Source organism: Suricata suricatta, chromosome 4, assembly GCF_006229205.1.
Source record: "Suricata suricatta isolate VVHF042 chromosome 4, meerkat_22Aug2017_6uvM2_HiC, whole genome shotgun sequence".
In the NCBI taxonomy this organism is placed as follows: domain Eukaryota; kingdom Metazoa; phylum Chordata; class Mammalia; order Carnivora; family Herpestidae; genus Suricata; species Suricata suricatta.
The window spans coordinates 57,290,215-57,311,668 of record NC_043703.1 but is presented as its reverse complement, the minus strand read 5'-3'; the positions used below and the strand labels follow the sequence as shown (position 1 = coordinate 57,311,668).

General features: G+C 41.1%; 1 protein-coding gene across 7 annotated transcripts in view; it reads right to left on the bottom strand.

Annotated features, from left to right (window-relative positions):
• Positions 1 to 14,894: 14,894 nt before the first annotated feature.
• Positions 14,895 to 21,454, bottom strand: part of FNDC3A (fibronectin type III domain containing 3A) — a 136,796-nt gene continuing 130,236 nt past the window's right edge. For all 7 annotated transcript variants that reach the window (XM_029936773.1, XM_029936772.1, XM_029936777.1 and 4 more), the window contains one exon: positions 14,895 to 15,251. In XM_029936773.1, coding sequence (XP_029792633.1) covers positions 14,937 to 15,251 — 315 coding nt within the window. In that variant the 3' untranslated portion in view covers positions 14,895 to 14,936. The remainder of the gene's footprint in view (positions 15,252 to 21,454) is intronic.

The following is a 21,454-nucleotide window of genomic DNA, read 5'->3' as shown; positions in this document are numbered from 1 at the left end:
GCAGCCGCTCGCCCGCCCCTGCCCGCACTGCCCGCACTGCCCGAGCTCTGCGGCGCCGCGCGCGGGGCCTAGACTCTGCAGGGTCGGCTTCGAGGTCCTCCCTAGCGGGCAGCGCGCAGTCTCCGCCCCTGGCCACCGCCCGCCTTACTCCCGCCTCACTCCCGCGCCGTCTCTGCCCGTCGCGTGCCAGGGAGCTGCCCTCCCCACCAACTGGAACACAGGAGGCGGCCACAGCGCACGAGTCCTGCCCCATCCGGGGAAGCGTTTCTGAACCCCAGTGAGGTGGGTTACTGACCCCAGGGGACTCGGGCGCTTTGGTCACTGGAGTACAGAGGGGACCTTCTTAGTTACTTCGGCTGGTGACTATGTCCAGGCTGTTAGGAAAGACTGGCTCAATACTAAGTAATAGGAGTGGAGTTTAGACCAGAATTTAGAGTCCCTCCTGGGTTCTGGTTGTGACTCTACCACCGAGTGATCTTGGACCAGCCCCAGCTTGGCTCAGCCCCGGTCTCCACTTCTGTAAGTGTTCGGTAGGGGTGGGGGGAGTTGACCAGATAAGTTCACTCATCCTTTAAAACCCTGAAATTGGTGGGCATGACCATGTCTACTGGTTTCAAAGAACGAGGGTTAAGTATTACATGTATATTTGAATATTTAAATACGTTGGGTTGTTCCTATGTACAAAATATTTTATAAACAAACAAGCAAACAAACAAAAAAAGCGGAGTATTTGCCAGCGCTAGGAAGAATTAAAATTCTGGGGAAAAGACTAAAATGCATGTATGAGTCAGTGCGTTGTGGTCTTAATAACAAGAGCAGGTGCTTATTGAGTGTTTAGGATGTGTTTGGCTCAGTGCTTTCTTTTTAACCCTCATGTCTGTGGGAGCTCATTTTACCCTTGAGCAAAGTGGGACTCGCATGAGATCACACAGGCAGCAAGAGGCAGGATGGGGATTTGGACTGTGGTCAGCCTGATTCCAGAGCCTGCGGGCCTGATGTACCACCACGTCAGCTCTACTGCTGTCCAGCCCCCATCCCCTAGGGTCTTTGGAGCCCTTTAGCCCCCAAAGCATCATAGATTGCTCTGGACCTTTTCTGCTAAGTTCTGAATCTCTACGTGGATGGATACATGTCTAGCAATTTTCCCACCCATGCTTCTGTGGTTTTAAATCTTTAATTTCTTTTCCCAGGGCTTACTTCTCCTTTCTGGAACTTGGAATTTTGCTTCCAACTGGCACTTGGCTTTGCCCCAGGGACATGTTTCCCCTGCTGGCTTAGAGGAGGGGTACCTGTCTCCTTGTTCATCATTGCTGTTCCCAGCCACCCTGAAACCTAGCTTTAAATCTAACTTTCTCAGGCTCTGCCCTTCCCAGCCCCCTCTTCCATTGCTCACTCTCATTCTTGAAGATTCTGGTGCCTGACCCTCACTCTCAAGCAATCCTCCTGATAAAATTCACGCCACACACAGGAGTCTTGCAGTGCCTCGGTCACTGCCTACTATGGATGAGCTGGTCTTCCAGTGCATCCAGGCAGGGCTCCTGTGGACATCCCTCATACCCAATCCATCACCAGGACCTCCTTCCTCTCAGCATCAGTCATCCGCTTTCTGACCTCCATCCCTGGCCTTCTTTCTAACTTTCTCTGATATCTCAACTCTTGTAATCCTCCAGCCACGCTGGGACCTCCAGTAGGCTGCCCTCCTACCCTTTCCTTGTCTCCCACCTGCCTCAAGTCCTCACTTCCCTACTGGAGCCAATTTAGACTCCATGAGCAATCCTAATCACTCAGGCAAACACCCTCAACTCCTGTTGTCATACATGTCTCCTTGACGAGAGCACAACTACAGCCCTGGTTAAGTCTAATTCCCGGCCTACTCTGTGTCCGCCCCCAAAGAGCCGTTGAGTTGTTTGAAACAGGTTGAAAATTACCACCCCTGATGTGCCTCTTCATTTTTCCTTGGCCGTCCTCATGCTTACCTATTTCATCCACTCTCCACCCTCCAGAACACTCTTTTGGACATTGTCTTCTCTTCTTAATCCCCAACACCTGCTCCCTCCTCACTCTCAGCTGGTGGTGACCTTGATTTTAGGAAAGAATAGGAGCCACAGAAGAGAACTTCTACAAGGTCCTGCCCCACCCCCATGCACCTCCCCCATTACCCCTTTGTGCAGATGAATGAGTGGGTGGTACTTATACCTGATGCCTGCTGTGTCCCTTCTTCAGTCCTTCAGTCCTCCTCAAGGACCTCACTCTTGCATCATGGAAATTTCTGCTTCTTCTGGATCATTTCCATGTTTCTAGCAAAGCTCCTCCAAAGAGTGTCTATATTCAGCAGCTCCACTTTTTCTCCCTCCCTCCACCCCTAAAGAGAGAAAATGCAGTTTCTTCATCTATTGTTGATCTGATTTTCCCTTGAGCGTTCACCGGCTGGGTAGCAAGAGAAAGTTAATTCTCTAGGCTGAGTAAAGCGTAGTCCAGCTGGAAGAATGAAACGGTCCCCGTGTGGTGTTCAGTTCTGGATGACGTGCTCAGCCCTCGGCCTCCTCTCCCTTCCCTGCCGTGCTGCTGGGAGGGCCAGGTGTTTGGGAGAGGAGGTCGAGGGCTTTTAAAAGTTCTTGTGAAACAGGAGGGAGAGTGGCATCTAGCTTCATGTAGGTTCTGGGAGTGCCTGAAGTTGGCATTTGCCAGACTCCAGTTCAGTGCCTCCTTCCTTCCTGGCCACCAGGTGCTCTGCTAACCCCAGAGGAGAGGTCTGTGGTTAGTGAATTTGTGATCCCTTTTTATTTGTTTTTAACTCTGGAGTACCTGACACTTTCCCCTTGGCTCTCAAGGCTGCAGTCCCTGCGGTTCTTCCCTTCTTTCCTTTCCTCTGCCGCACAGCCTGAGCTATCAGCCCCTGCAGACGGCCCCTGGCTCCTTCCTGACCTGCCCCAGCGGCTCTGAGAAGGCTAACTGGGCCTCAGACGGTGCTGGGCCTGCAGGCTCACCAGCCCCACCTGTACCGGCTCCCTCGCACCACTTGCCCTCCATTCAGACACTCCCCTTCTCTGCTGTGTTCCTTGCTTGTTGCCAACGGCCCTACTATTTAATCTGCTTAGCTGTTTGTTATCGACACCCCCTTCCCCTCCTGACATGTGGTCCAGAGGGAGGGCTTTGGTCTCTTGTGTTCTGTGCCCTTTCCGTAGTGCCTGGATCAGTACCTGGTACAAAGTGAGAATTTAATAAATATTTGTTAACTCAGGGAATGAATAAACTTCTGCAGAACCAGATACCATTATTTCCTTTATCATTCCCAGCAGTTGAGAACAATACTCTGATTATAGTGGGTGTTCAATATGTGTTTGTTTTTAATCTAGCTTCAGATAGAATACAGATATGGAGAAATGGATTCACAGCGGGCTTTTCTACCCTGAGATGCTACGACTCAAGCATGAGTTGTTCTGTAGGGCAGGTCTGAATCCTTATCATAATGGTTTGGCATTTCACGTTTTAGGAAGCAATGAGACGAGATATCTGGAGAATGACCGAATGTTCTTTCTATTTTGTATTTCTAAAGTTATCCACCTGCTTACTGACTTCATACTTCATCTGATGATAAGAGGAAGTCCTCATTAGACCAGGTGTGTGGACGCTTCTCTCCCCTCCCTTATGAGTGCACCTGCTGGTGTGGGGCAAGAGTGAAGCGAGGTCTGGCCTGGCTATGGCTCTGAGTCCCTGGTATAGTAAGAGACTGGTATCATCAATAGACCCTTGGTCCCTGGGTCGAGGCCTCACAGGTTGGCCTTTGGCAGGCTGGAATTCTGTCTTGACTAAAAATAAAGCTAAGACTGGCTGTGTGCAAGGTACCATTCCAAGTATTTGCGTATTTTAACTCATTTAATCTTCAATAACGGTTATGATGTAGGTCCTTTTAGTATGTCCATTTTATTTACTTTTTAAATATTTTATTCTTAAATAATCTCTACACCCAGCATGGGACTCGAACTCACAACCCTAAGATTGAGAGTTGCACCAGCTGGGTCGGTCAGGTGCCCCTCACTATGTCCATTTTATAGGTGAGGAAAACAAAGCACAGAGAAGCTATATCTGTAAGTAGAATTAGTGTCTGCTTCCCAAGTCTAGGGGCATAACCACTGTGTCATGAGGCCCTTTGCTATAAAGACTGCACCAGGAGTGATTGGTATGTTCTGGATTCTTCCAGGAAAGTGTTTTTTTTTTAGGTCATATTCCAGAAAACAGATTTTGTGGACAAATGGAAAGATATGGAAAGGTTTAAGGAGCATTAGGATACATCCATAACTTGCAATTTTCCTGGTAAAACTTGTAAAAACTCCACAGGTTTTATACTCTTTTCTCCATGGGAAAGCAGGGTAGGAGGCAGAGGTTGAAAAGTGAATGCACACAGCAACACACATCTCATGGCACTTTGAGGCAGTGTTATACAGCTGAGAAATCTCACATGGAGTTCCAGCCTTTCAGCTTGTCTTGCGAAAGGGGAAGATCTGGAAGTTCCGGGCCGACAGTCCCCAGAGGTGGTGGCAAACCAGGCTAAGCAGGGGCTGCCATCTTTAGAAAGAAGCCCACTCGTTGGGCATCCACAGCCTTCATCACTTACGTGATAGCCGTGTGGGCATCAAACCAGACTCTTCTTTATTTACAAGACCTGGTGGCTTCTATCCAGGTTCCAGGAAGTGGCACCTTATTTAATAAGATGCAGAGATAGCAGAGCTGTGTCCTGGAAGAGAACCCCTGCCAGAGAAGACTGAGGGCCAGCTCTGGCTGAACCTCACCTCCAGAACCCCCACTGCATTGACCCAAAGGCTTCAGGCTTTCCCAGATTTCTCCTGGCACAGCAGAGACATGGCGGGGCACATGCAGGCATGACTGTGGGCTGCACACATTCCTATTACTCTGTGACTGTTGCTGTAGCCATTTTCTCTTGCTCCTTGTTTCTTCTAAGAGAGAGAAGAGAAGAGGCTCACCATGGCAATGATTATCAAGGGCTGTGCTAGAGGGGGAGCAAATCCCTGTGAAGGGTGGCTATGAAGAAGCTATACGACATGGGGAAAACCCTCCTAGAGATTCCAGTACCCCTTTCTTGGCCCCAGTCTACAGTCCCTGGCCAAGAATGACCATCCTGGCTCCCATGCAGCAGCTCCCTCTGGGCCCCGTTAGACTCCACTTGCCGTGCTCTGTCAGCCATGCTGTGGTTGGTGGCATCTTCCACACCCATAGCCGCGGGAGCACACCTAGCTGTCTCCATGATGTCACATTTGGACTTAGAGCGCTAAGCAGACCCTACTTGAAGTGTCATACTATCCTCAAAGCTAAGGAGCTGATGAGACATAAGCCACATGTCGCTTGGCTTATGTAATAGCAAAAGTCTCACCATGTTAAGGGGAAACTATAAACATTGTTTTTGATGCAACTGATTTGAATTCCAACATCTGGGAAGACCTATAAGTACTACCTCTGAGTACTCTGCTCCTGCCTTCCCTTCTTCCAAACACCATCTGCTCTTCATGGTTCAGTTGGGCCCAGTCAGAATGCCCCACAGTGGCCATGTTCCTACAGTAAAGAACACTCACCTCAAGTAACAAGGAAACATTTCTGGGCACCCTTATCCCTATATTCATCTTCTAGGGGGATAGAGTCATTATTGTTGGCTATTTTTACCTCTTGGCGGGCTGAATCGGTAAAATTTTCTTAGGAATTTGGAATATGAATGTTCTTACTCTGTTTGCAGGAAATGGAACAGAGATAGAAGGAAGTCTATCTTTGGGGAATCCCTCCATACTCCGTGCAGGGGGGAGTGTGGGGGCTTTCTTCAGGGAACCTTGCAGAGTGATGGAGGGTGTGCAAGTTTGGGTCAGAGTCCACCACTCAGGGTGTGAACTGGGGCAAGTTACTTAATGTCTCTGAACCTCCAACTCCTCATTTGTCAATAGGAGCACCAGTACCAGGACCTCTTCATCCAGTTGTTCCGGGGAGAAAGCATAAAGCCTTAGCTCAGTGTCTGGCATGTTGCGAGCTCTCTAGAACCATTAGTTATCACTAATCAATAATAACAAAAGAAAGAGGATTCCTTTGAATCCAGATGAGCCCCGATCTTTTTCTTTCTTCAGTCAAATCGCACCCCTTCTGGCCCCCATACCTGTGCCCCTGCTATTAGCTCTCCTTCTGTTTGAAAGCCTAATCCATTTGCCTTTCAAGAGCACAGTGTTGCTCTAGGTCAGGTTCCCCAAACCCCTCAGTGTGTTGCTTGTGTTGTCTCTGATGCCCTCAGAGCTCTTGTTAGCTCCCTGATACCCCAGCATATCAGGTTGAGCCATAGGTGAGCAAGCAGACTCTTGCCTCACTGGAGAGCTATCCGCCTGCTACAGCCTCTTGTGCCTGTGCAGGTGGCTGGGGGCAGGCCCACTGTAAAGGGGCAGGTGTTCAGATGGGGTGCGTGGTCAGTGCAGGGCACGTTATGCTGCCTGGACTAACAGCCTCCAAAGGCCAGTGCCCGGACATCTCACACATTTGTTTCTTGCTCTCCTAGAGTCTGTCTGGAGTGTGGGGGGCAGTCTAGAGGTGTTACCTCCATTTGGTGTCTCACTCTTCTAGGCTGCTTTGCTCATATGGCATCTCCATATGCTGGTCCCATCACCTCAAAGGCAGGGGAGGAGGGAAAATGAAATGCTTCTGTTTGAAAGTGACTTCCAGCTGTAAGCTGTAGTGTCTGGACTCCAAACCCACCCTGCTGGGGTCCTGCAAGCTATTCATCTTCTTGGCCCTCCCGCTCCCCATTAGGCTTGTCAACAGAGGGCAGGGGAAGAAGACACTTGCTCCTTCCTGTTTGTGTTCCTTTCAGTGTCACTGCATGATGGCCCTGTGTCCCGCCAGCAGCACTGGCTTCAGTCTCCAGCTCCTTTGGACACAAGCAGAGACCCCACCAGCAGCCAGCAGGCAGCCGCTCCTCCTCAGACGTCTGGCTCCCAGTTCCCGGGGACTCCTCCTCTAACCCCATAGGTTCCGATACCCTCAACATCTTCCCTTTGCTTCCAACCCAAAGAGTGGCAGCTTTTCCCAGCAGTGATTACCTCAGTGTCACCTGTTTGCTTTTACAGTCATCTAACACTTGTTACACGGATGCCCAGTGTTAAATGATCCTTAAGTACCTAGTGCAGCATCTGTTTTCCTGATTGAACCCTAGTGAATACAGAGGCAGAGTCTTTTCTTCTTCTAGTTCATTGACCAGAAGTCACCTGGCCTCTTCCAACCTCAGCTGTATGGAGGTGGGGTGAGGGTGGGCATGCCCTGAATATTTGGCCAAGGATTTTGTGTTTTGAAATTCAGACTATGTGGTCCAGTAACTATGACTGCATAACAAAATTTCTAAGCACTCAGTGGCTTTAGACAACCATTTTATTCTATTTTATTTAAAAAATTTTTTTAAACTTTTTTTTAATTTATTTTTGAGAGACAGAGAGAGACCACATGAGCAGGGGAGGGTCAGAGAGACAGGGAGACACAGAATCCGAAGCAGGCTCCAGGCTCTGAGCGATCAGCACAGAGCCCGGAGCGGGGCTCGAACCCACAAACCGTGAGATCATGACCTGAGCCGAAGCCAGAAGCCGGACTCTTTAATGACTGAGCCACCCAGGTGGCCCTAGACAACCATTTTATTGTGCTAATTTTGTGGGCCAGGAATTCAGGGATGGTTTATCTTTGTTCTATGATGTCTGGACCTCAGCTATAAAGATCCAAAAGCTGGGAGTGACTTGACAGCTAGGGCCTGGCATTGCCTGAAGTCTTATTCACTCACCTGTTTGGTGCCTGAACCCAGGAGACTCAAAGAGTAGGACCCCTGAGTGCCTGCATTATTCTGCACTTTGCTTTTTAATTTCATAATATGTTGGCATTCTTTTCAAAAAAGTAAATAGAAGGCTACTGTAGGGTACCTGGGTGGCTCAGTCGATTAAGCATCTGACTCTGGATTTTGGCTCAGGTTATGATCTCATGGTTCGTGAGATGGAGCTCTGCATTGGGTTCTATGCTGACAGCACAGAGCCTGCTTGGGATTCTCTCTCTATCCCCCTCTCTCTGCCCCTCCCCTGCTCGTGTGCACATGAGCAATCTCTCTCAAAATAGATAAACTTGAAAAAAGTGAAGGCTATTGTATCCTTTTTGCTATGGCTGTATAGCATTCCATTACTTTTGAGTGTACAATTTATTTAATCACTTTCCCATTGTTGCTCATTTAGATAATTTCCAGTCCTTTGCTGTTACAAACAGGGTTGCAATGAATAGTATTGTCCAGTATATGTCACAAGTGGGAGATTAGATGTTTGTGTTAAATATTTGTTGGTGGACTTGCCTGATGAAAGAGTATATGCAATGTGTAATTTCCCTTCATAGGAATTGTACAACTTTCTCTACAGCATTACTGACATAGTGTGTAACCAAAATTTTGCAGTTTTGCCAATGATAGTTTTTGTATTTTGCATTTTCTTGTTATGAGTAAGCTTAGGCATCTTGTCATATGTTTGAGTTCTTTTTATTTCCTTTTCTGTTAGCTGCTTGAATCCTTTGCCTGGTTTTATATGGGGTTATTGGTTATTTCATCTTCATGTATTTAAGAATTTATTACGTTTTCCTACACTAGAGAGATTAGATTTGACCTTTTCTGGAATATGAATTGCAGCCATGCCCTCCACCTGCTCCCCCCTACCCCTGGTTTGCTATTTGCTTGAACTTATTTTAAAAACTGCTATGCAAAAGTTTTTAATAATATAGCATTGAAATGATCAATCTTTTCTTTTATGGCTTCTGTATTTTGAAACATGATTTGAAAGGCCACTCCCACGCCAGGATTATAAAGGAATTCTCTCACATCTTCTATTTAGTTTCGTTTACATTTAAATGTTTGATTTATTTGGAATTCATTGTGGTGTTAGGTGGATGTAGGATGTGGATCCAAGTTTAATTTTTAAGTGGATGGTAGTTGTCCTAACATCATCTATTGTACATTTTCACTCCACTGACTTTCCAGCTTTATCAATACTCAGTTCCTTCATGTTCTTGAGATTACAGGCTTTCTGTTGTTACTTTAGTGTGTGTGTGTGTGTGTGTGTGTGTGCGCACGCGCATGCACGTGCTATTATCATTGTTATTGAGGCCTTATAATTTAGTGGGGCTAGTCCCCTCTCATTGTTCTTTTTCAGAGTTTTTCTATTTTTATTTTTCAAAATGAACGGCAGTGCCATACTTTTATTTACAGTGGGTTTATAGTATATTTTAAAACTTGATTCCCTTAAAAACATTTTTTTTTTTTAAAAGAGACCATGCACCTGTGAATGCATGCAGGGGAGGGGCAGAGGGAGAGAGAGAGAATCTTAAGCAGCTGATGCAAGGATTCACCTAACAACCATGAGATCAGGACCTGGGCCAAAATCAAGAGTTGGATAGTTAACTGACTGAACCACCCAGGCACTCCCAAAATTCTTAATGCCATTGTCTGTGTGTGCTTTTTCTGGAAATGTGTGTACTCCCTGGGCCCTTTATGGTTTTACTGTCTTCACCCTTTGGAGGTCATTCTGAGACAGATTTACAATGAATGGACACCAAGTTTTTCACAGCGTGATTAGACACTAGACTTCATGCTGATTTAAATGGGTCTAAATCAAAGAGATTTACATTAATTCCATTAATATTACTTGAGCACCTAATACATTAATTTTCCTCAAATGTGTCTTTCTAGATTACTTTTCAGAATGTAGGCTGTGAGAAACAAGGTCTTATACCACTATACATGAACATTCCTACTGCACACAGTTGTCATTGGTAAACTGTAACTGCAAAACGTAGTTTTTTCCCTATAAGATGACTGAATCATCCTAGAAAAATTAATTAATTGTATCAGATAGAACTTGGAACTTAGGCCTGGGCCAGCCAAATCATTTAATAACCACCATGGACAATCATAAAAAATTAAACTCACCCACTGAAAGGAATGGAAACATCCAAGGAGGTCTGGGAAGTGTGAAAAGGTAGTGAGAAGTTGGCCTGTGTCCTTAGCAAAATGGTCAGTTTATTTTATTGATTCGATGATGTCCAGGATTCTCTAGTCCTACGCTGTTTGTATATTAGTCTTTAGGTTCATCTTCTATTCCTTTTTAAATATTGAGATGAAATTTACATAATGTAATATTAACCATTTTAAGGAGAACAATTCAGTGGCATTTAATACATTCAGTTTTGTGCAATCATGTCCCTCAGAGTTCCAATACATTTCCAAAATAAAATCTCGTACCCATTAAGCACGTCCTCTCCATTTTGTCCTCCCTCTGGCCCCTGGCAACCACGAATCTCTTGTCTTTGTGGATTTACCTATTCTGGATTTGTTGAAGGGGCTTCATCCTTGGACGAGTATTTCAGAGTGGGTTGTTTCTGGGCCTGGGTGTAAACTCAAAATGGGAGTCAGAGTATCAAAGTATGAAATTGTAGAGGAAAGAAAGTAGAGCTTCTCATTTAGTGTGATACCTGGACCAGATTCTCCTTGTCTGATTTCTGCTTAATCCTTAGAGGATTTTGGATTGTTTTGGATAGGGGGGAAGTGTTTAGTACAGTGCTTGGCATGCATAAAGTACTCAATAAATACTAGACAGCAGAGGATAGTGGTCAAAGGTGGGGCTCCTGGATTCAAATCTCAACTCCACCATTTTTTTTTTTTTGAGACTGAAGATGATGAGCTTGGGAGGGGCAGAAAGAGGGGGGGGGAGAGAAAGAGAGAGAGAGAGAGAGAATCTGAAGCAGTCTCTGCACTGACAGCACACAACCTGATGTGGGGCTCGAACCCACAAACTGTGAGAACATGACCTGAGTAGAAACCAAGAGAAGGATGCCTGACTGAACCACGTGGGCACCCCTCAGCTCCACCGTTTTTTAGCCATGTGATTTTTGGCCGGTCCTTGACTCCTCCGTGCTTCAGTTTATAACTGATAGGACGATTACATAACTAAGGTAAATCATTGAACGCAATGCCTAGCACACATTGAATGGTGAATAGATGCAAGCGATCATGATTTGAGTAAGACATGGCTTCAAAATTTGTTGCTTCAAAAATCTTCTCCTTGGCAAATTTCCCATAGCAAGTATTCTTTTTATTGTACAAGACAAAAAATAGTCCTAGCATCTAAATATTTGAAGGCATGACTCTGGACACAGATTTGATGACCGTAACTATTAAACTCTTAGCTCTGTCAACTTTGTATTTTTCTCTCCTTTAAGAGTGTCAGGGAGAGATGATCAATGAGTAAATGAAGGGATACTCTTGAAGGTATACACATTATCTTAAAAAGTGTAGTGAAAACTGAGTATTTAAAAAGCTTTTTAAAAATATGAGGCATTCTCATCACCTATATTGATGGTAGATGGTTAGGTTACAGAATGACGGGTTTTAGAGAATCATTTTCTTTTGTAATCTGATTAAACCACCACACACAGAAGATCCTCTTGTAGAGAATGTTTATGATGAGGAGGACCATCATGATCCATGGAGTTCAAACATGATGTATACAATTCCTTTTCCAAACTACAGAAAAAGAAAAGACATGCAACACTGTTAAGCAGTATCATAGTCTTCTCAACGCTGGATTCATACTTAGTTTGCCAAGTGATGTCCCTATATTCAAAATATCTCTTCCCCAGCCTAAAATTTTAAACTTGTGGTACCTGCAAAGACAGAATAAAAGGGAGAGGCCAACCAAGGAACAGACTCTCAACTGTACAGAACAAACTGATGGTTACCAGAGGGTAGGTAGGGTGGGGGTTGTGAATTAGACATGTGATATGGATTGAGGAGTGCACTTGTGAGCACCAGGTGATGTATTTAAGTGTTGAATCCCTACATTGTACACCTGAAACTAGTATTACACGGTATGCTAACTGAAATTAAAACATTTTAAAAATATTTGAGATAGACAACAGTGTAAGCAGGGGAGGGGCAGAGAGATCCAGAATTCAAAGCAGGCTCCAGGCTCTGAGCTGTCAGCACAGAGCCTGATGTGGGGCTCAAACCCATGAACCATGAGATCATGACCTGAGCCGAAGTCAGAAGCTCAACTGACAGAGCCAGCTGGGCAACCCTGAAATTTAAACAAAAACTTTTGAAAAAAAGCAGTGCATACCCATTTGAGATTTGTGGATTTTAACAGGAGATAAAGATACACAGAATTTTCTGGCACATGCAAGAATTTTCAGGCATGAGCTGAGATTTCTGGCATGGTATGGCAGGTGGGCATGTTGAACTTCCTGGTGGAGGAAGGACCTGGGGGCAGATGGCAGTGCCAATATGAGGAAGGTTTTAGGCCCTTGGAGGTGGGAGAAAGAAAGTACTAGGACATAGACAAAGAATGCAGGAAAGGTATGGAGAGGTTGGAGATTTCCTTTCCAGTGAGAACTTTACCTCAGAGCCATCCATATTTATATATGTAAAGGAAGCAAGATATCTAGAGATTTGCACAAAACCAAGTCACTAGGATAAAGCTTCTAATTTTATTCTTTAATCTACTGTTACCTTCTAGAATATGGGGGTTTTCTCATGCGGAAGAGGTGAATACTGCTAAAAAAAAAAACAAGGCCTATTGTAAGACTACTGCAAGAAGGGAGACCTTAACATTTCATTTCTGAAAGAAGCAGCAAGTAATGAGTGTTTATGAATACAATAAACATATCTCAAAAAAGAATGATACAACTTTTATTTTCCATGAATTTTAAAGACACTTTTGCTACATAGTTACGTATTTTTATGAGATTATATTTTTTTCATTTGTATGAAGTTCAACCTTATACAATTTTAAGGTGATATGTTTGGTAGTGTATCTATAATCTTTAAAAAGTTTAGAGTTTTTGGAATGTACAGTATATGAGGTAAAATCAAGATTACATTAAAAATTGTTTTCTCCTCTGCACTGATTCCGCAGTGAGGCTCAAATGGCAAGTACACTATTAAATGACATTTACTATCAAAAATAGGAGTTCATTTGAGTTACTATGAAAAACATAAGCCACTGTAACTGCCACAGTGGCGTATTTTACCATTTTAGACATTCAACTATATAGAAATCTCTGGGCTATTACACTCAAACTCATTTGTACTGCCAAATGTGGCACTTTTAAGAAGTTTCTAGAAAATAATCGCAATCACTGTTGTTTTGGGGGAAAGTTAGCCTATACATAAAGAGATTAAATAAAATGTAAACATACAGTATATCATAGTGACAGATCATTCTTACCACTTGGAAAGGCCGAGTTTATCCATTTCGTTTTTGAACAAAGGTTAATGTTTTTTCTACAGCACAGATCATTTGACATAAAACAATTACAATACATGCCCATTTCTAATATAAGAGAAATTCTTCAGAGATTTTCAAAGCACAAAACATATGTCCTGTTTTCAAAGACAGAAGTGCTTAGTAATCACTAAAATGCTAACCTCAGCAACTAAAAATTAGTGATTCACTATCCTAAAATTCAAATAATAAATTAAAAAGGCTAGTTACAAGTGTTTTACAGATAACAGATGTGATAAAAACAAGAATTTTAGATAGTTTCATTACAAACTGTATTATTACTGGCAGTCATTGACATCTATGCAAGATGTACAACGTGATACTGGACAAAATTCAATCTGATCATCCAATAACTCACAAATGCAAGCTCACAAAACATTAATGAATTATGCAATTGCAAAGTGCTCTAATGCAACATTAACCACATGCAATCAACAATTTGGAACAGTATCCAGACAGACATTACATTAAACATTAGTTTTTCAAGAAAGAAAGCAGCTTGAAGTTTACTGGTGCAAATTAATTTTGTCTTCGGATTTGGTGCCCCAAACGAAAAGGTTAGGTTTGATTATGAATTCTGATGGTGATGGCAGTAGTTATAGGAGAAGCAGCAAAACTTATGGGAGTTCTTCAAAATTAGCCTATACCAGATAGATGAAGTGTGTGTGTGTGTATAGATATATTATATATACTATATATAATATATATATATATAGATCTACGCTTGGTATGTATAGTTTATATATATGCCATATATGTACATGCATGTCCTTATACACATACATATAGTTCAAAGGCTCACAAAAACAAATTAAGTAGGTTTGAAATTCAGAGTTGAGTATGATTACTTTTACAAAGTATCTATAAGCCTTCTGTTCTTTTCCATGTTCTCAAGACCTGAAGAGGTACTTTTTAAGTAAACATTAAAATATTTTTAGGCCAAGTAAACTGTCTGTGCTTTCTGTAAGTGACTTCTCTGTGAATTCATGAATATATACTTGTAATGAAGAACTCCACATTTATCAAACAAGAAGTTTTTCTTTTTCATACATATTCTTTCATCCAGTTTTTGTCTGCTAAGCCCCTCCAGTTACTCATCATAATCCCACTTACCAAATAATTAAGACAAATGAGGAGGTAGAAATATAGCACTAGATTGCTTCACAGCATCAGACTTTAACATTTTTTTGGTAGCATGTTAGTGTAAATTTTAATCATTTTGAATTTTTCACTAGGTATTATCTTTAAAACAGATTGGGTTGTCACTGTTACACTCATGCTGACTGGTAAAAATACCAATTATATATTGTTGCCTCTTAGAAAGAATGTTTTACAAGAAGGCATGTAAAAAAAAAAAAAAAAAAAGAAAAAAAGGGAAAGAAAAAAGTCCCAACCCAAAACCCCCAAAATTGCTATTTCTGTGGCTTGCGTTCTAATAAGGTGCCACCTCTACCTAATGATATAAATATTGAAAATGGAAAAAAGTGATGTATTATAGTCTCAATGCCAGTGATAAATGCCACTGTTTTTGGAAAAGCAATACAGAAATAATTTTAGTACATGACAAAATAAAATGTAATACAGTATTAAAAAATACAGTCACTTGATTACAAAGTACTGAATGATAAAGGCAATCAAAATGGAAAAGAAAGCGAACAGCACGAGGATGACGGCGGCACACTGCTCATCACTCAGTGCCCGCTGGGTCCTCGTGCTCTCCACAGTGTCTCTGTCGGTGCTGGCTGGTGGCTCAGTCCTCTGAGAGATGAAGAGCACTGTTGTGCTGTAGGGACCTACCAGGTCCTGATGCCCTGCAGGGTCTTGGCACTGGCGAATGGCACACACACGGAAACGATATTCACAGTTCAGCTGAAGGCTTGAATACCGGAATGAAGAGTCGGGACCTTTGTAAATCTGTTAATAAGATGGTAAAAAAAGAATTATGTGTGAAGGCTAGGCAGAGAACCTGTTTTATAACTGGCTGCTTTTAGAATTATTTCTGACATGAAAGCTAGTGAAGTGCCAATCCTTTCATCTTTTTAATGACATTTTAAAAATACCTGTCTTTACATTAAAGAGCTTATCCACTGTTTAAGGGCAGGAGAAACTGGAAAAGTGAGGACGTGAAAAGTCTATCATCACAGAACTTACAGATCAGTTAAGGAGAGAAGATCTGCCCCCAAAGTAGCAACAGAACAAGCTAAATCAGCCCACAGGCATTTCCTAGTTTTTTCAAATGTAAGAAGTCAAGTTTCTGTGAAACCATTCCAAGAAAAGAGAAACTGTGCTCCCTCCTTCATTTTATCTTTGCAAAAGTGGTTTCTGTACAATTTCAAGCATTTGCTGAAACAATGAATGAATAAGGTGAACTTTCTTTAGATGTCTATGGCAAATTATTTCATAAACTTTAAGAAATCATTTAGAAACACAGAATTGGACGTTAAAACCCAACTCCTCTGCCCATCCCTTAGAAAGGAAAGAACAAGAATGGAATTCCATGTGTTTTCAAGAGAGTGTGCTAATGATCAAGACTCTATCTACTAGAACTGATCACCCCTGGGTCCAAGCACTGTTTTGCTACTTCACACTCCATGTGATCTTAGACCAATTAAACTTAGTACAGTGAGCATATTATTGTGTATGGTAATTAAGACACTGAAACAAATATTTGTGACAGCACTTAGGACAGTGCCCAGCACACAGCAAGTGTTCAACCTATGGAAGCTAACAGGGTACCGGGGTGGCTCAGTTGGTGAAGCATCCGACTTCACCTCAGGTCAGGTCAAGATCTCACGGCTCATGAGTTTGAGCCCCATGTCAGGCATTCTCTCTGCCTTTCTCCTGCTTGCATTCTGTCTCTCTCAAAAATAAATAAACACACACACACACACACACACACACACACACACAAATATATATATGGAAGCTATTATTTCTACTAATGAGTCCCTTCCCACATTCTATAAATGAGAAAACCAAGGCTCATTAGTGACTGCCCAATTGAGTTTTTCCAGCTAGTTGGTGGGCTTTAAGTCAGATCAACCCAAACCTGGGCAAGCATTCTTTCAAGCAATTTTAGCTGCCTCAGTTTTATCTATATTGTAAATCTCAATTTTTACATATTGATTTGCTCTTTAAGGAGCAAGGTAAGAGCTTTGTCTCATTTTGTGTCTTTGGACTCCAGCAACTAATAGGTAAAGGCCACTAAATTAGTGAATAATAGTATGTATATGTCAAAATGTGTTAGTGGATGGTACGTATCTATAAAGGAGCTTTTATTAAAGGAAGTAAGACTTATGATGAAGCAAAGAAAATGGTAAATATGCGTTAGTTCTGAGGACACAGATGAGTAATACAGGGAGTGGAAATGTAAGTAATGTTCATGTCTGGACCATGGTTTAAAGGAGTAACATCAGTAAATTAGAAGACAGTATTAGAAAGCAGTGTCAAAGAGTACACATACAATGAGTCCAAAAGAGTAAAAATAAAAAACATGTATTTGTCATATGTATATAATGGGTAGCATTTATTTGTCTTTAAAATTTTCTTTACTTTCCATTTGTTTCCAAATGGGCATGGTAATATGGTTATGGGAAAGAACTCAACAAATGGTATGAGGGTCAGAGGTGAAGAGATTTGACAGACATAAGGAATATGTTCAGAACACTAGCTGGAAACTAAAGTTTATTTCCACTGGGGCCAGTTTAGGTATATAATATTTAAACAGTGTTTAAGGACTGTCAACCATAAACCTGAATAAGGGATTGAGGGAGGTGGGCAGGACAGGGGCTGCATTCTGCATTAATATTTGCATTCTCATCCTATAAAATGGATAAGTTGATTGATAGAAAATATAAAGAAGTGTTTTATTTTTTAATTATATGTAATTACAAGTCATCTCTGAGTAATAGCTACAGGCCAAAAATTATGAAGTTTTGAGTTTTACTTGCCCTTTTCTGTTTACTAAGATCACAGTAATTTTATCTTGTCAGTATGAACTGGGGTAGTGGAAATGGTGTTTTTCATTTCAATTTTTATTTCTCAGTCTTAGACCTAACTCACCTTATCTTAAGCTTGAGGCTTGTTTTGAATAGCTTTACTTAGGTATATGAACATTTTTATAAATTAGCTGTAGCAGGTTTATCTGTCCAGTCCTGTATCTGCAGTCACCTATAAAATATCTCCTTATGTAGATATCCTTCCAACATTGGAAACACAAAATTGAAAACTCAACCTCATTATCTTCCCTCCCACTCTGCATTTTAATTGAGAAAGGCAGACTAAATTTAAGCTTATAACGTTTGTGAATGTTTACCTGGTTAAGAACTTTGAAACAGTATCCTAAATGCAACAGAATTTTATAGGAAACCTTTTAAAGAAAGTTTGTATTTTCATAAATTGGTATTTGTCCTTATTTTAACTTTGTGAATATGTCACAGCATGAAGAAAAGAAGAGTTGTAGAACAGAGGCCAATAAAAATGAAAACCAGTATCTTACCTGTTTATATCTCTCCATATCTACATTCTAAAAGCCTATTTGGTTGGCTACATGAATTTACCAAGTACTCATACAAAAATATAAAATAGTCCTCTGTTACGTTTTAAGGATGAGTAAACATGTTTACTATCAAAGATAACCACTTCTGAAGTTATCATTATAAAGGAACAATCTGTTTAACTATTTCTACTTCCTGTGTATGTTACACATCTACAATCTGATTTTACCCTGAGTAATATGCACAGTATATATATTTATAGCAGTTAGTATTAGACAATAATTTTAACAATACATTATTTTTAGGCTGAGTATAGACTTGTTTAAACCTTTCCTTAAGGTTTATTATGCATTTGATTACATTTAAAAGTAATTATCCCTTATGACATATAATATGGCATATGTTATCATAATTTGGTACATATGGTCATGTCATCCTTCTGTAATCTGTGAATATACTATTGCAAATACTTATTTTGTAGTGATCAATACATAAAGACAATAGTAAAAAAACCCTCAAAACAAATGAATGTAGACAAATAGCCACATAGCTTTTGTCTATACCATTCTTCCCTTCTCTTATTGCTGAGGGAGGTATAAAGTGAACTTGGAAGATTTCAGAGCAGTTCTTAAGTTTATTGTGCATAAGCACCACTAAGAACTTAAAAAAAAGAAAAGAAAAAAGGAGAATAATCATGGTCCCAAGCTCTTAAGACATTCAGGTTCATGAGGCCTGCAGGCCACTCTGAGGAACACTGTTTTTGGGAATATAAGTCCAGAAGAATAAAAGAAGTTGTAGAGAATCCAACAGGCCACTGTCACAGCACCCATTCTCCAACACTACCAACAGTATGGATTTTTGATGGGGTATCAAACTCTCCCTTACCCAATCCATGTATTGGGAGAAGCTGGCCTCATTAACTCCAGAGGAGGCCTCTGGTTGGCTTAAACCCTGAACAGTCATTCGTTCAGGAATGGCTTTGCAGTCTAAGTGCTTTCTTTTCCCTGAATGTGAATGAGGGACAGTAAGTTCCTTATGGCTACTGGCAGCCATGGAAGACTATGAGAAAACCATGGCCCTGACAACTTCACCGAGCTTCTAAATCACACAGTCCTGAAGCCCGCTTGCCCTCAAGCTATTCCCTAAGAAAATTTACACTTGATTGCACCAGTCTGAGTTGGTTTTCCTGGTACTTGCAACATAATGAGCTGTGACACAAGTGTCTTAGGAACAGACTCCTAGGTGGGGTTGATCCCCCAATATTTTTACTTCATCTGTTATACTTGCTTTTAAAAATGTTTACACCTCTGAGAAGATTACAGAACCAGTAGATACTTGCCTTTGATAGGAATCTTCCCAAGCAAATAGTCTTTCTCCTAATGCTACTACTGTCAGCTATCCTGTGTATATGTGAGTTACAATGTGTCATTCATAGAGGCATGAGTCAGAGGGAGAGTGTAATGGTAGAGAATGGGACAGTTTTAGGTGAGGTGCTACAGAAGGGGGCATGGAGTAGCAAGAAAGTAGCAAAGGGTTTTCTTAAAGCTGATCAAAGTGGGATGAAGAAAGGGAAGAATACAAAAAAAAAAATCAATTTGTTTCTATTCTTTTCTTTTTTGTCCCAAACTCTTAAGCTTAGCTCAGGGTCATGAGTACTTGTTGCTGCCAGGAGAATCTGCTTCTAGATTCCCCAATCCCAGCAACATTATAGGCTAAACATATTTTTTATAGGCTCATTTAGAAACTCAACCACCAGCTTACAAGTAATAATCCCTTCTTAAAAACATCAGCTGTTCCTACTGCTGTGGAATAGGGCCCACCAGGATCTGGCCTCTTTAACTACTTACTCCATTCTTGAGTCTTACTCAAGTCACAATTAAGTTCATGGTTCCTTCTAAGTTCACCAGTATCGCCATATGTCCCCTTACTTAAATGGTACTCCTTTTAGAAAACATTCCAGAAGTCCAGCTGGAATAAATCATTTCTTTATTGTGACTTTTTATGTTTGGCTCTGTAAAATGTCACGACTATAACATTTTTGCTTGCCTTGTTATATTCTAAACAACTTTCTTAAAATCAGCAGTAACTTACTAATACTGTAATCACCCTCCATAATTCTTTAAACATAGTATTTAATACATGTATGTTGATTATCAAATAAATTTTAAGTAAATTATTAAATTCCATGAATGAACCTGAACTCTTAAAAAACCCTTCAGACTTTTGGAGTATAACTTGCCAATAAATTTTACAAACATTTAAAGAGATTTAGATAAGCATATATATATATATGTACATATAATATACATATATATATATAATGAAGTTCTTAGGAAATCAGTATTTTAAGTTTTATAGATGCTTACAATCTAAAGTAAGTGACAGTAATGATAGGGTTGATTTAGCTTTTAAGTTAAATTAGAATTAGCATTGCTGTTTCATGTAGTGATATGTTTATTAAAATTCATATACTACTCAAATCTGGGGTCCCTATTTCCTTTAAAGATGTAATGCAATTACATTTTTTTAATATTAATTTTTCTTCCTCCTTGGAAGGAAACCTGCTTATCTGTAAATTATATTCAAATCTAATTATCATGTCAGTTTGCAGATGGCTTAATAAAGAAAAACAATCATATGCCAAATTTAATCTGACTCTTTGGAGCCTTTTATAATTTTAAGAAATTGCACTTCTATACTTAAAACTTGAAAGAAAAAAATTAGATCTAAATTGAAAAAATATTCTGGGGTGCCTGGGTGGCTCAGTCAGTTAAGTGACTGACTCTTGATTTTGGTTCAGGTCATGATCTCAAGGTTTGTGAGGTGGAGCGCCACGTTGGGCTCTGCACTGACAGCATGGAGCCTACTTTCATCTACCAGGAAGACATCTTTGAAATTACTCAGCCCTGTAAGCGACACTTCTGCTAGGCTTCCATAATGACTGAATCCTGTCATATTTAAAACACTGCATAATAATATTAATAATAATAATAATAAGATGATGATGATGGAAGCCTCCCTAATGTTCTCTTCTTTTACTTGTATCCCATTCTAGCCAAAATGACCTTGTGACTGATCATGTGACCACTCTGGTCAAAATCCTCCACTGGTTTCACATTTTACATAGAGTAAAATTCACAGTGTGGCCTATAATGCCCTACATGATTTTCATACCACTCATAGACCCCCTTTACCATTAACTACTTGACTTCTACTATTTTTCCCATTGCTCACACAATCCCTTAACACCTACTGCTTCTTCTTCTTGGAACACTGTTCTCTCCATATTCACGTCCTTTGGTGAATTGTCACCTGATTGCCCTGTATGAAATAGCACTAGCTGTCTCTCCCCACAATGACTGCTTATTCCTTTTGTCTGGTTTTAGTTTTTCTCCACTGCACTTATCACTATCTAACATTAGATTATATCTAATATTATATTTGCTTTTAGTATCTCTTTTTCTACTGAATGTAAGCTCCACAGAGGCCAAGAACTTTTTGTACAGTGTTATATATCCTGAGTGCCTGGCACACAGTTAAATATATTCTTGTCAAATGAATGAATAATCTGTTGAATATATAGTTCGCACTTAAAGTACTTTGAATCCTGAGATACTATGT